General features: G+C 52.9%; 1 protein-coding gene across 4 annotated transcripts in view; it reads left to right on the forward strand.

The window, feature by feature from the left end:
• Positions 1–13,029, forward strand: part of SPECC1 (sperm antigen with calponin homology and coiled-coil domains 1) — a 125,467-nt gene that overhangs the window by 47,391 nt on the left and 65,047 nt on the right. For all 4 annotated transcript variants that reach the window (XM_063295768.1, XM_063295783.1, XM_063295790.1 and 1 more), the window contains one exon: positions 11,202–12,733. In XM_063295768.1, coding sequence (XP_063151838.1) covers positions 11,202–12,733 — 1,532 coding nt within the window. The remainder of the gene's footprint in view (positions 1–11,201; positions 12,734–13,029) is intronic.

The raw sequence follows: 13,029 nt of genomic DNA on the forward strand, positions 1-13,029 counted from the left end.
TCAGTGCATGCTGAATTAAAAGCCACACTATATAATAATGGTGGTGGTGGTGGGAAAGTCACCCCAGGCGTCCCCACACCTTCCCCGTTTGGCCAGCTGCAGCTGCGAAATCCCGCCCGGACCGGCGTGGGATGCTGGCAAAACATCCAGAGTGAACGCTTGTTCCTCGCTATCTCTTCTCCCCCACCCCGCCCCACGTCCCCCAAACACTGACTTCTTTGTCTCCAGCCTCGAAGCATCACAGAGTCCGTTCTGTGCCGGCCTTGTGCGAAGCCCCTTCCCCCTCCTCTGCATAGGGAGCACGTTCCTGTGCCAGGGGGGCGGGTAGGGGATGAAAGAGATCATGCCTTCCTTCGGCCAGCTCTTCCTCCCCCACTCCTTGGAGGTCCCTTGTGCTGGCCACGCACTGTTTTCCCATCCGCAGCAGGCACGGTGGGGTTCGAACCCTTAGACCAGCGTTTCTCAGCTTTGGCCCCTTTCAGATGGGTGGGCTTCAACTCCCAGAATTCCCCAGCCAGCTCTGCTGGCTGGGGAATTCTGGGAGTTGAAGCCCACCCATCTGAAAGGGGCCAAAGCTGAGAAATGCTGCCTTAGACTCTCTGAGTTGGAAGGGATCCTCAAGGTCATCTAGTCCAACCCCCTTTGGAAGGACATTTCATTTATTGATTTATTCGAGGTCTATGATTTCCATAGCTGCCCACCTCCAGTGGGTGATTCTGGGTGGCATGCAAGGATTAAAAACCCAAAATAGCTCAGACATGTAACCCCTGGGGCCCCAAGATAAACAATAACCCCACTCCAGAAGGGGGGGAAAAAGCACATTAACAAGCACAGCAGAGTTCATCCCATCTCCGGGCCCTAATGCCTGGGGGAGCCGCCAAGTCTTCAGCATCTTGCGAAAGGCTAGCCGGGTCAGGGCCATCTGAATCTCTGGGGAGGCTTTCCTTGTGTTGAGCTATTTCAATTGCTTTTGTTTGATTTCTGCATTGCAAACAGCTGAACGTCTGTACATTTTGACTATCAACCTGATTTGCAATGGGGGTTGAATAATTTCGATTACAACTGTATATTCTCAAGGGTATACATACCCAGCTCCTTCAATCCCCTTCCATATGATGTACCTTGAGGTAGTCCTTGACTTACGACCACAATTGGGACCGGAATTTCCATCATAAGTCGTTGCAGTTGTAAGTCGAATCACTACATGACCAGACCTGATTTTACGACCATTTTTACAATTGTTGTTAAGCAAATCCAGCTTCCCCAATGTACATTGTTTGCCAGAAACCATCTGTTGTTAAATGAATGGTCGTAAGTCAAGGGCTACCTGTTCCTAGACCCTGATCACCTTCTCTGCCTTTCTCTTAACTTGTTCCAGTTTCTCTGAATCCTCCTTAAAAGGTGGTGCCCAGAACTGGACTCTGTCCTTGAGCCTGGGCAAAGCGGAATTAATTACTGAACAATTACTTCTTGTGCTTTAGAAATTATGCTTCCCTTTTTTGTGTGATAATGTTATTAGAGTTTTAATCAAGAAAGATAAAAACTAACAGAAATTGATATTTAGAGTGGAAGGAAAAAAGAAGGAAAGAAAGAAGGAAAAAAAGACAAAGCCAAAAGTGCAAAAAAAGAAAAAAATATATAAAGAAATAACTTCAGATTTTCTTTTATAGCAGTTAGCAATATAAATGTAAATTAGCCTTTTGCTCTGTGGTTACATTAATTTTTTCTATAATCTACTATTTTTTCTATAGTCAACAAATCCATATATCATAAGTTCATTTTGTTCTGTTTCATGCAAAAAGCCCAAAGGGGTTTCCAATCAGTGTTAAACTTGGTTCATGTCTTTCCTCTGATCAAAGGTGTCAATTTAGCCATCTCAGCAACTTCCATCATCTTCACCATCTATTCCTCCATCGTGGGTAGTGCCAAGCCTTTTTTCCACAGGTGTGCATATCATCATCTTGCTGCAAGAAATTATGCCCCTGTTGCTGCCACCTAAAATTGCATTTGCTTCTTTTGCTGCTGCATCACGCTGCTGGCTCATGTCCAGTTTGCAATTCACTCGTTTTCTGCGATCTTTCTCGCAAGCATTATTACCGTGTCTGAATATTAGCCACCCTATATTGGATAACCGATAATGCCAGAAGTAGCCAAATTTGGGGCAGGATTTCCTAGGTCTGTTTTATACGCAATCAGGGTGCTAGAAACATTGCTCAGCCTCAAGATCTTCCCTAGACAAATCCCTCAGTTTTCAAGTCCAAAAGCAAGCAAGTTCTCGAAGTAAATGCTCCAGTGCAAAAATGGCTTTTCCCCTCTTCGTGCTTTGAAAACAAAGCCACGCTCTCCTCTTGATAGCACATTCCTGTTTGTTCTTCCTCCTCCTTTGCCTCGCTCACTTAAAATGCAAGCAATTTAATTTCTGGCAGGCTCTGTCAGTTATTTTGCCTGCCTGAAGAGAAAACGCAGAAACCGGTTCCTCGGAGGGAGCGGGCTTTGCAATTAAGCGCCTCGTCACAATGCATCAAATGTGATTAAAACCTTCAAAGTTCCCATTGTTTGGTGCTATTCGGTTGAAGCTGTGAGGCTGGGGTTTTCTCCTCCATATTCCTAATTTTTGGGGGGGTGGGGGAATGAATTACAGCATCTGTTCAATGCTTTCCTTGATTTCTTCCCCCTTTTCCCCCTTCAGCCATTCCTTGGATGGCTGGACATTCCTCGATCTGGGGTAGAATATTTTCTGAATTTCTTTGCAACAGGCCCCACACCCAACAGGTTGAATGGATGGAAACAAGCAATGTTCTGACATCTCTAGGCCTGGTTTAATGCAAAATTAGAAGCAATGCTGTGAAGTACTTCTAAGATTTCCAACTGATCCATGGAAGTTAGCCCTGAAAAACTGAGCATGAATCTGCCATGATGGAACGGGGTCAAGAAATCTCTGCAGATTTCCTTTGCCCAGAAAGTATTGCTTTGGATTAAGTGCAGTTTAGTGTTACTGTATATAGCTGCCCAAAGCTGTGATTTATATTAACAATGGCTTATTGAAACAAGGCAGCTTAATCAGTCAAGATTTAACAACTCCAACTTAGGACAAAGTTTGTCTGGATTTGTGTGTAACGCTGAACTGAAGTCAAAGAGGGACGTAAACATCATAAAATCAACTTTTATAATTTATAATTTATCGTTTATTGTAATGTACGAAAACTTTGGGAAATTCTTTCCTAGGAACTCTAACCCTAAACTTCCCCTTTCTTTCACAGATCAGATTTGAGTGTCCAAATATTTTGCCATTTCTGTTTTGGGAGGCCCACTTGAGTTGGCATTTTTATGGCAATGTCCCCAGCCTTGCTTAAAAATATCTAAGTTCAGGTTGTGCCACCTGCTCTGCACCATGATGAAATCGTATTGTGGCTTAATGTGACGCGGGAAGCCAGCTGCTGTGTTTTGCAAACCACATTTATGGATTAGCCTCAAGTGTGAATGCAACAAGTTGTAGTTTATTCAGTAACCATGGATAAGCAAACCATACCTTAGCATGAAGTGTGAGATGGAGAAAAATGCAGAGTTCTTCCCTAAGGAAACAGAAATCAAATGCAGAGGTAAAGGATGGGGGATACCTGGTTTGGTAACAGTATTCACAAAAAAGACCTTCAAAGAATAGCTGGTGGCAAACTGAACGTGAGCCAGCCACGTGACGTGTCTGCGAAAAAGGCAAATGCAGTTTTAGACTGCATCAGTAGAAATGCTGTTTCCATTAAAATACTGCTTTATTCTGCTTTGGTCAAATCCTACCTTAAGGAGAGTGTCTGGTTCTACCACTACGTTTTCATAAAGAGTTATAAGAGAAGGGCAGTGCGAAGGATCGGGGAGCGGAAAATGGAGTCTTTGGGAGAGAGGTGGTGGGAGCTGGGCACGTTTAGCCTTGAGGAAAGATGGCAGAGGGAGGTGGTATAGCCACATTCAAAGACCTGGATGAATTCCAGATAGAACGAGACCTGTTTGTATAAGAAATTGAAAATGATATAATACAAAACAAACATCTGAAAAAAAATGTGCCAAAACACCCCATGAGAGGTCCACCTTCCGCTCTAGTCCAAGGCCTGCGGGGAATAGCCAGGCTTTAGGGGTTCCTTTGACAAGTATCAGGGTGGGGGCCATATGACTCTGCCCGAATGCACAGGGTGTTGTCGCTTGTTCCAAGCGCAGGACGCCAAACGATGGACTTAAGGCTCAGGAAGGAGGATTCCACCTGAATGGAGGAACGTCCCAAAAGGGCCTGTTCCACCTCTGTCATTCTGTGAACCCCAATATAGGTAGTTCTCGCTTAATAACCATTTGTTTGTGACAGTTCAGACTTACGATAGTGCTGGAAAAAATGACTAACGACCAGTCCTCACAATTACGACTGTCACAGTGTCCCCGCGGTCACCCGATGTCAGGGCCAGCCTCGCTTCGCAATAAGACACAGACTCACTTAATGGGTATTAAGGATTTCTGGTTTATTGGAATGATAGCTGACAGAACGAAAAACGGGAACGGGGTAGGTAGGTGGGGGTGCCCCTTTTATACCCCCCTGTATGGCCCCGGGCTTCCCCACCCCTCAATGCCCCGATCCCTCTTGATGGGATCCTTGATGGCTGCGTGGGCGTTTTCCCCGGTGTCCTCTTTGTCTTCCTGCAACGGTTGAGTTCTCCGGGGCACCATGTGCTCCTTATCTTCACTCCTCTGACGTCCCTCCTTTCAGGTGTTGATGGGATCATGGGTGTGGGTGTCCTTGGGTGCTTGGTTTAATTCCTGAAAGATTATCTCCTTCCCCCTTTTCCTTAATGATCATGATCCACGTTGTGAGGCTCTTTGTGCCTTGCAACGAGGTCATGACATACTGCCCCCCCAAAGATGTTCTATGGTGCTGGTTTCTCTGGGTATGCCTCATGGAACTGTCTTGTTAGTTGTCTAGCCATGACGTGTCGTGCCTGGACCCACTCTGGATGTGAGAAATGTTTCCATCTCACGAGGTATTGTAGTGTTCCTCTTTGTTTTCTTGAGTCCAGTATTTCTTTCACTTCAAAATGTTGTTGATTGTCTATCATTATGGGTGGGGGTGGAGGTTCTTCCGCATGCCATTTGGATGTGGTCGTTGGTTTCAGTAGTGCACAATGAAACACTGGGTGGACCCGTCTCAAATTGTAAGGCAGTTCCAGTTTGAACGTAACTGGGTTGATTACCTGTATGATTTTAAAAGGTCCAATGAATTTCGGTGCCAATTTCTTCGATGGTTGTGAGGTCTTTATGAACTTAGTGGAGAGGTAGACCCTATCTCCCACTTTGTAGTTCGGTGCCTCCGCCCTGTGGTTGTCCGCATATTTTTTGTACGTTGTTTGTGCGTCTGCTAAAGCCGTCTGGATGACTGGCCAGGTTGTTGCCAGCTGTGCCGCCCAATCGTCTGGTGAGCAGGGCAGGGTTTCAGGTTGCGGCAATTCTGGTATCGGTACAAAATCTCTTCCATAGACCACCTTAAAAGGGGTGTGGCCAGTACTCTGGTGTACTGCGTTATTATAGGCCACCTCTGCAAAAGGTAGTAGGTCTACCCAGTTGTCCTGTTGATAATTTATAAATGCCCTTAGGAACTGTTCAAGTGTTGAGTTAAGGATCTCTGTTGATCCGTCCGTGTTTGGATGCCACGCAGTGGACAGTGCTTGCTTGGTTCCGATTAGTTTTAAAAATTCCCGCCAAAACTTTGACGTGAATTGTGTGCCTCTGTCGGTCACCAACCTGTAGGGGGCGCCGTGAATCCTGTATATGTGTGTTAGGAATAAACGTGCCAGCTGTTGTGCGGAGGGGATAGTCGCGCACGGGATGAAGTGTGCTTGTTTCGAAAAATAGTCTTTTACCACCCATATCACAGTTTTTCTTTGGCTGGGTGGGAGGTCCACAATGAAATCCATGGAAATTTCTTCCCATGGCCGGGAGGGGCTGGCTACCGCCTGTAACAGCCCGTGGGGTTTCCCTCCTTTACGTTTGGTGGTAGCACATATGGGGCAGTTGCTTACGTAGTCTTTTACGTCCTTTCTAAGATTTGGCCACCAAAATTGCCTCCTTGTTAGGTGGAGGGTTTTTACAAACCCAAAATGCCCTGCAGATTTGTCATCGTGCGCTCTGTGTAAAATTTCTCCCCGCAGTGATTCGGGCACGTACAAAGCTTTCTCCTTCCAGGCGAGATTGTCTTTGAAAGATACATGTTGTTGGTTATTCTGCAACCATGTATCTTGCTGTAGTGCTTGTGTGAGTCTTTGTTGCCAGTTCGGTGAAATTGAGCGTCGCCTCCGATCGCTCCCCGCCGTCCGATCGCTCCCCGCCGTTCGTGCTGGCGTGCGCTGATTTCTTGTCTGGCTCCGCGTGACAGCTGGGCAGCCGAGCTGTTTCTCGGTCCATACTGTTCCTACGATGTCGGAGGCTTGCGTGTCGTCCTGTGGTCGTCGGGAGAGGGCGTCTGCCAAGAAGTTTTTCTTGCCCGGTATGAATTTCAGCGTGAAATTAAACCGGCTGAAAAACTGAGCCCATCGCACCTGCTTCGGGCTGAGCCGTTTTGGCGTGCTGAGTGCCTCCAGGTTCTTGTGGTCCGTCCACACCTCGAAAGGGCAGGAGGCCCCCTCCAGCAGGTGTCGCCACGTTTCCAAGGCTGTTTTTACTGCAAACGCCTCCTTTTCCCATACGTGCCATCTCCGCTCCGTCTCGGAGAATTTACGGGAAAGGTAGGCGCAGGGCTTTAGGTGGTTGTCGGAGTCCTTTTGGAGCAGGATGGCTCCGATGGCGAAATCGGAGGCATCTGCTTGCACCACAAAAGGCTTGGTGGGGTCGGGGTGCTGTAGCACTGGCTCAGCTGTGAAAAGGGTTTTCAGTCTCTCGAAAGCCGTTTGACAGTCAGCTGTCCAATTCAGTAGCGCCCCCGGGTTCCTCGATTTGCGCGTGTCCCCCAAGCCCTTTGTTTTTAGCAGGTTAGTTAGGGGCAATATAGTCTCTGCCAGCCTGGGCGTGAACCCCCTGTAGAAATTAGTGAATCCCAGGAGGCTTTGCAGCTGTCTCCTTGTGCGTGGGCGTTCCCACGCCAGGATGGCTTGGACCTTGCTGGGGTCCATTTCTATCCCTTTAGCAGAAATCCTATACCCCAGGTAGTCAATTTGTTTTTTGTGAAACTCGCACTTGGAGAGTTTTATAAACAGCTCTGCCTTGCGAAGTTTCTTGAGCACGTCCTTTACCAAGCGTTCGTGCTCACGTTCTGTTTCTGTGTAGATCAATACATCATCCAGATAAACCAAAACCCCCTTAAAAAGGTGGTCACGCAGGACCTCATTAATTAACTGCATGAATACCCCCGGTGCCCCCGCCAATCCGAAAGGGAGTACTTTATATTGAAACGCCCCCAATGGGCAATTGAAAGCAGTCTTCCACTCATCCCCCTCCCTTATCCGTATGCGGTAGTAGGCTTCCCTTATGTCCAGTTTGGAGAATACCTTACCCTTCACCAAGTGGGACAAAATGTCCTTTATTAAGGGTAAGGGATATTTATTTGAAATGCTTGCTGCGTTTAACCCGCGGTAGTCTGTACAGAGCCGCAATGTCCCATCCTTTTTCTCGCGAAAGAGGACTGGCGCTCCCACTGGAGAGTTCGCTGGCTCAATGAAACCCCTCGCCAGATTTTTGTCTATGAAGTCCCTTAACGTAGCTAGCTCTCGCTGGGTCATAGCATATATTTTTGGTTTGGGTAGGGGTACCCCCGGGACCAGTTCAATGGTACAGTCCGTCTTTCTGTGGGGGGGGAGTTTGTCCGCCTCTTTCTCACCGAAAACATCGGCGAACTCCCCGTATTTGGTTGGCAGTCCCTCTGGCAGAGCTGTCTCTGTGTGTTCTGCAGTCGTCGTCGCCCCCCCCATGGCTGCTCGGGGAACCTTGTCCCCTGACGGTGCTTGGTAGCACCCGTCAGCAAACTTAATCTCTCTGGTTCTCCAATTGATGACTGGGTTTTGCTGCACGAGCCATGGGATCCCCAGTATGAGTCGGGGTTGCCCCACCGGTGCCACGATGAAAGCCAATTTTTCCTCGTGGCTGCCGAGCCGTAGCGCGGTTTTTCCGGTGTATTGGGTGACCGGGCCCCCTCCCGCTGCAGATCCATCTAGCTGCGAGAACACCAAATGGTGCTGAAGTGGATAGCAGCGGAGGTCGAGTGCGGCTGCCAGGTCAGGGTGCATGAGGCTTTTGGAGCAACCTGAATCAATGAGTGCCCAGACCTTTTCGGTTTTATTTCGATGGGTGAGGGTGACACGGACGTAGAGGGTGGGGCATTCCTCACTCACCCCTTTGTCGAAGCGCCTGTCAGTGTTCTCCACCTGTCCTTCGGCGCCCCTTAGGCCAGGTGGTTGTCGTTTCCCGCCGCCTCATCTGGGTTGCTGTCCTCCCCCTCCGAACTGTAGGGGTCGTGTCTGCGTCGGTACTCCCCCTTTGCTGCTGGTTGCTTTCTCGGCGCTGGGGTTGGTGCTGTTTGTGCCCTCCTTGGGCTCTCTCTGGGCGTCGTTTTGGGGCATGCGGCTGCTTTGTGGTCTTCCCTGCCGCACGTGAAACATTGCCCTTTTGCGAAGCGTCTGTCCCGTTCCTCCCTCCAGGGTTGGGGTCTCGCCCTCACCTGCCTTGCGCTGGTGCGTGGGGGTCTCGCTGTCGCCATCTGGTGCGTTTCCCTCCTTGCGTGGAGGAACGTGTCGTGGGCGTTCTCCGCTTCCGCTGCCAGCTGGATCCACCCCGTGAGGGAGCTGGGGTTGTCGCGGCCAAGTGCCCACCGGAGGACGTTTAAGTTGAGTCCATGTTTGAACTTCTCAATCAGTGTTGATTGAGACCACGTGTCTACTTTTCCGGCTAGGGCTTGGAACTCCATGGCATACTCAGCCACGGAGCGCGGGCTTTGTCTAAGTGTCTCTAGCGCCCTTTTTGCCTTTTCTTGCTCCAGGGGGTCCCTGAAGTGCCTTTCTAGTGCCTGCAGGAATTCAGTGCTGTCCTGCAGCGCCCGGGCGCCGGATTGGCACAATTGGACGTACCAATCGGCGGCCCGCCCTTTTAGTTTTATAGCCAGGGCATTGATTTTGCCCCGCTCAGTTCTGAAGCAGGGACCCCATTCTTCGAGGTAGTACCTCGCGTTAGTTAAAAAGAAGGAAAGTTTCGAGGGGTCCCCATCGAACTTTATGCCAAAGTCTTTGGCGGGTGTCCTGGTCTGGCTCCTGGCCCCCTCTGCGTCGTGCCTCGGGTTTTGCCGGAGCTGCTGCGGGTCGGGGTGTCTCCGGTTCTCTTGCGGCATTGGTGCCTCTCTCTGGGTCTCCTCGCAAGGTACTCGTCCCGTCGCTCGGGGGGGAGGGCGGGGGGTTCTCCCTCGGTCGGGCTCCTGGATCCAGGCTCCGCCGTCGCCGTTGCCGCCCGCTTGGTCGTCCCTCCGCCTCTCAGCCTGGCGTATCTCCCGTCGTGGGGTGGGCTCCTGGGGCCGGACGCCGCCGCCGCCGAGGTTGTCCCGCCGTCTCACGTCCGGGCGCGCCTCCGCTCGTTGTATGGCCTCCTGGGGTCGGGTCCCGCCGTGGTCGCCGCCGTCCGCTGGGTCTCCACCCCGCCTCGCCTCCCGGTGCGCCTCAGGTCGTCGGTTGGGCTCCTTGGGTCGGGTGCCGCCGTCGCCGCCGTCCCACTCGCCCTGCCGCCTTTCGACCGGGGTTGCCTCTGCGCCTCCTCCGTCGCGGGGTCCCTGTGCCACCGTCAGCTGTTGGAGCATCTGCCGCACCGCCTGCATCCCTTCCTCCAACGCGCCGAGCCTCTCCGCCAGCCCTGGCGTCCCGCCGGGGTTTTCGCCGCTCCGCTCGCCCTCGCCGTTGGCCGTGGTAGAGGACGGGTCGTCCCTCGATCCCGCCGCGGTGCCAGGCGCGCCCTCGCCTTCGAGCGCCCAGGGTGGCGGTTCGTCTCGCGCCTCCGTCGGGGTTGCCTGTAGGTTTGGAGGGGGTCCCCCCGTCTCGCCCCCGGTGCCTCGCGGGCTCCGGGGCGCCGGGGTGGGTCCCTCCCCCGCTGCTTCCCCCCAGCTGGGTCCCATACCTACCGGGGCGTTGCATCGCCCGGACCTCAGCTGCATCCCGCCCTGCGAGAGCGGGGCTTCGTCGCCCGGCGCCGAAGGGTTGCGCCTCCTCGGTTCCTGGTTCTCCATGCCTGGCTGGGTCCCTCACAAACGAGTTGGATAGGTACCAGGTGGAAAAAAATTTTTTGGGGTTCCCGTTTTTATGTCAGGGCCAGCCTCGCTTCGCAATAAGACACAGACTCACTTAATGGGTATTAAGGATTTCTGGTTTATTGGAATGATAGCTGACAGAACGAAAAACGGGAACGGGGTAGGTAGGTGGGGGTGCCCCTTTTATACCCCCCTGTATGGCCCCGGGCTTCCCCACCCCTCAATGCCCCGATCCCTCTTGATGGGATCCTTGATGGCTGCGTGGGCGTTTTCCCCGGTGTCCTCTTTGTCTTCCTGCAACGGTTGAGTTCTCCGGGGCACCATGTGCTCCTTATCTTCACTCCTCTGACGTCCCTCCTTTCAGGTGTTGATGGGATCATGGGTGTGGGTGTCCTTGGGTGCTTGGTTTAATTCCTGAAAGATTATCTCCTTCCCCCTTTTCCTTAATGATCATGATCCACGTTGTGAGGCTCTTTGTGCCTTGCAACGAGGTCATGACACCCGATCACAATTTGGGCGCTTGGCAACCGGTTCACATTTATAGCCGTCGCAGTGTCCCATAATCACATGATTGCCATTTTCGACCTTCCCACCCGGCTTCTGGGAAGCAAAATCAAGGGGGAACCGCGTGATTCGCTTAACAACCGATGCAAAAAAGGTCATAAAATTGGGTTAGATTCACTCAATGACCATTTTGCTTAGCAACTGAAATTCTGGTCCCAGTTGTGGTTGTTAAATAAGGACTACCTGTAATTTCTTGCAAGCTAATCTTTTTGGGGGAGTAGATCCCCCTTGTTTCTCTATCCAGGGGTAACTCGGCCATCACGGAGCCAAAGGTGATGTGATCCGTCCCTCTGTGGCTTCCTTGGTGATGAGTTTCGCCTTGCACACCATGTCTCCCGCCCTCCACCGCAGCAGGCTCATCAGTGTATCACCTGTGTTGTCCTTCCTCTCCCAGGTTCCACCCCGTCCTCCAAGCGCACTGGGATTCCTGCGCCACGGGAGCTGCCGAGCGCCGTCGCCCGTGAAAAGGCGGTCCTGAGGCCCAGGAAGGCTCAGCCCAGCCCGACGTCTTCCGGAGCGCCGACCCCCACCAAGCATTCGCGGCCTTCCCTCAAGCCCAAGAATGAGGCAGATGTCGGAGAGAAGGCGGGCCTGGCGTCCCAGGTCAAGGAGCTCCTGGCCGAAGCCAAGACGAAAGACTCTGAGATCACCAAGCTCCGCAATGAGCTGAAGAAGCACCAAGACAAGGAGTTGGCCACCCAGGACCTGGCCGGCTTGGTGGACCAGCCTGTGGACGGCCTGCCCACCGAGGTGGAATCCCTGATCCAGGCCCTTCAGGAGAAGAACAAGGCGTTCCAGAAGGAGCTCCTGAGCCTCGTGGAGGAGAACCGGCTCCTGAAGGAGAAGCTGAGCCAACGGGAGCACTCGCCACTCTCGGACACCGTCAGCAGCAGCAGCCTGCCCACCCCCACCACGCAGGAGTCCAGCTTCGGAAGCCCGATGCAGCCGTCCCCGTGCAGCCACCCCATCGGCGGGAGCCCCTGCGTCAATGGGCCTCCGCTGCGCAACTCCGGTTCCTCCAGCAGCGACGTGACCAAGGCCTCCTTGTCTCCCGACGCCTCGGATTTCGAGCACATTGTGGACGTCCCCTCGAGGCCCGCGTCTGCCAACAGCAACGTCTTCAAGACCTCGAGATGTTCCACCTCTGGGAGCTCGCCGAACAACGTCAGCGACCTCTCGGTGGCCTCCCTCACGGAGCGGATACAGCGGATGGAGGAAAACCATCACTGCACGGCGGAGGAGCTGCAGGCCACGCTGCAGGAGCTCTCCGACCAGCAGCAGGTGGTCCAGGAGCTGACAGCCGAAAACGAGAAGCTGGCGGAAGAGAAGGCCATCCTGGAGAGCTCCTTCTGCCAGCACCGGGAGCGGGCCGAGCAGCTGAGCCAGGAGAACGAGAAGCTGACCACCCTCCTGCAGGAGCGCCCAAAGGCCGACGAGAGCAAAGCCAAGTTCCAGGAGCTGGAGCTGAGGTGCGCCGAGCTGCAGGAGAAGGCCCAGTTCGAGCGGGAGAAGATGCTCAACATCCAGCAGCAGCTCACCAGCAGCCTGAGGAGCCTGGAGAGAGAGCACCAGGAAGCCCAGGTGGCGGTCAAGAGCCTGGGAGAGGAGGCCAAGCGGCTGGGCGTCCTGCTGGAGACCGAGCAGCAGAACAACTCCGCCTTGGCGAGGATGCTGGAGGACTGCAAGGTCCACCTGGAAGGGCTGAAGATTGAGAGCGAATCGCTCCGCTCCCAGCTGGACAGCGAGAAGCGAAAGGCCGCCGCGATGGACGCTGTGGAGCACGCGGCGAGCCGCTCTGACGTGCACGAGGTGCTGCGAGGAATCCGAGCCGAGAGGGACCAGTTGGAACAAGCCTGCGCAGAGCTGAGGCAGGAGCTGTTGAAGGCCCATAGCGAAGCGAAGACTCTGCAGGGGCAGCTGGCCAAGGTAAGGCTTTCAGTGGGGTCCCCGGCACGAGCAGCAGCGTACCTGAAAAGGTCACAGCAGGAAGGAAGGGGCAGCGACCTGGGGTCCTTCTCGTGGGCTTTCAAGGAGCGGGGGGAGCAGAATCCTGACCCTGTTGGACTTTTGGCCTGATCCTGTGGGCCACTAGCAGGGATGATACCTTCTAATTCTGTCGAAAGAACGGGAGCGGATCGCCTTTCCACGATGCTGGGCCTGCATTGATCCAAGGTCCATGGTGGTCTCAAAAGAGACCCCCAAAAGTGTTCTGCGGCCAAAAG

Source organism: Candoia aspera, chromosome 1 (genome assembly GCF_035149785.1).
Source record: "Candoia aspera isolate rCanAsp1 chromosome 1, rCanAsp1.hap2, whole genome shotgun sequence".
Lineage (NCBI taxonomy): Eukaryota > Metazoa > Chordata > Lepidosauria > Squamata > Boidae > Candoia > Candoia aspera.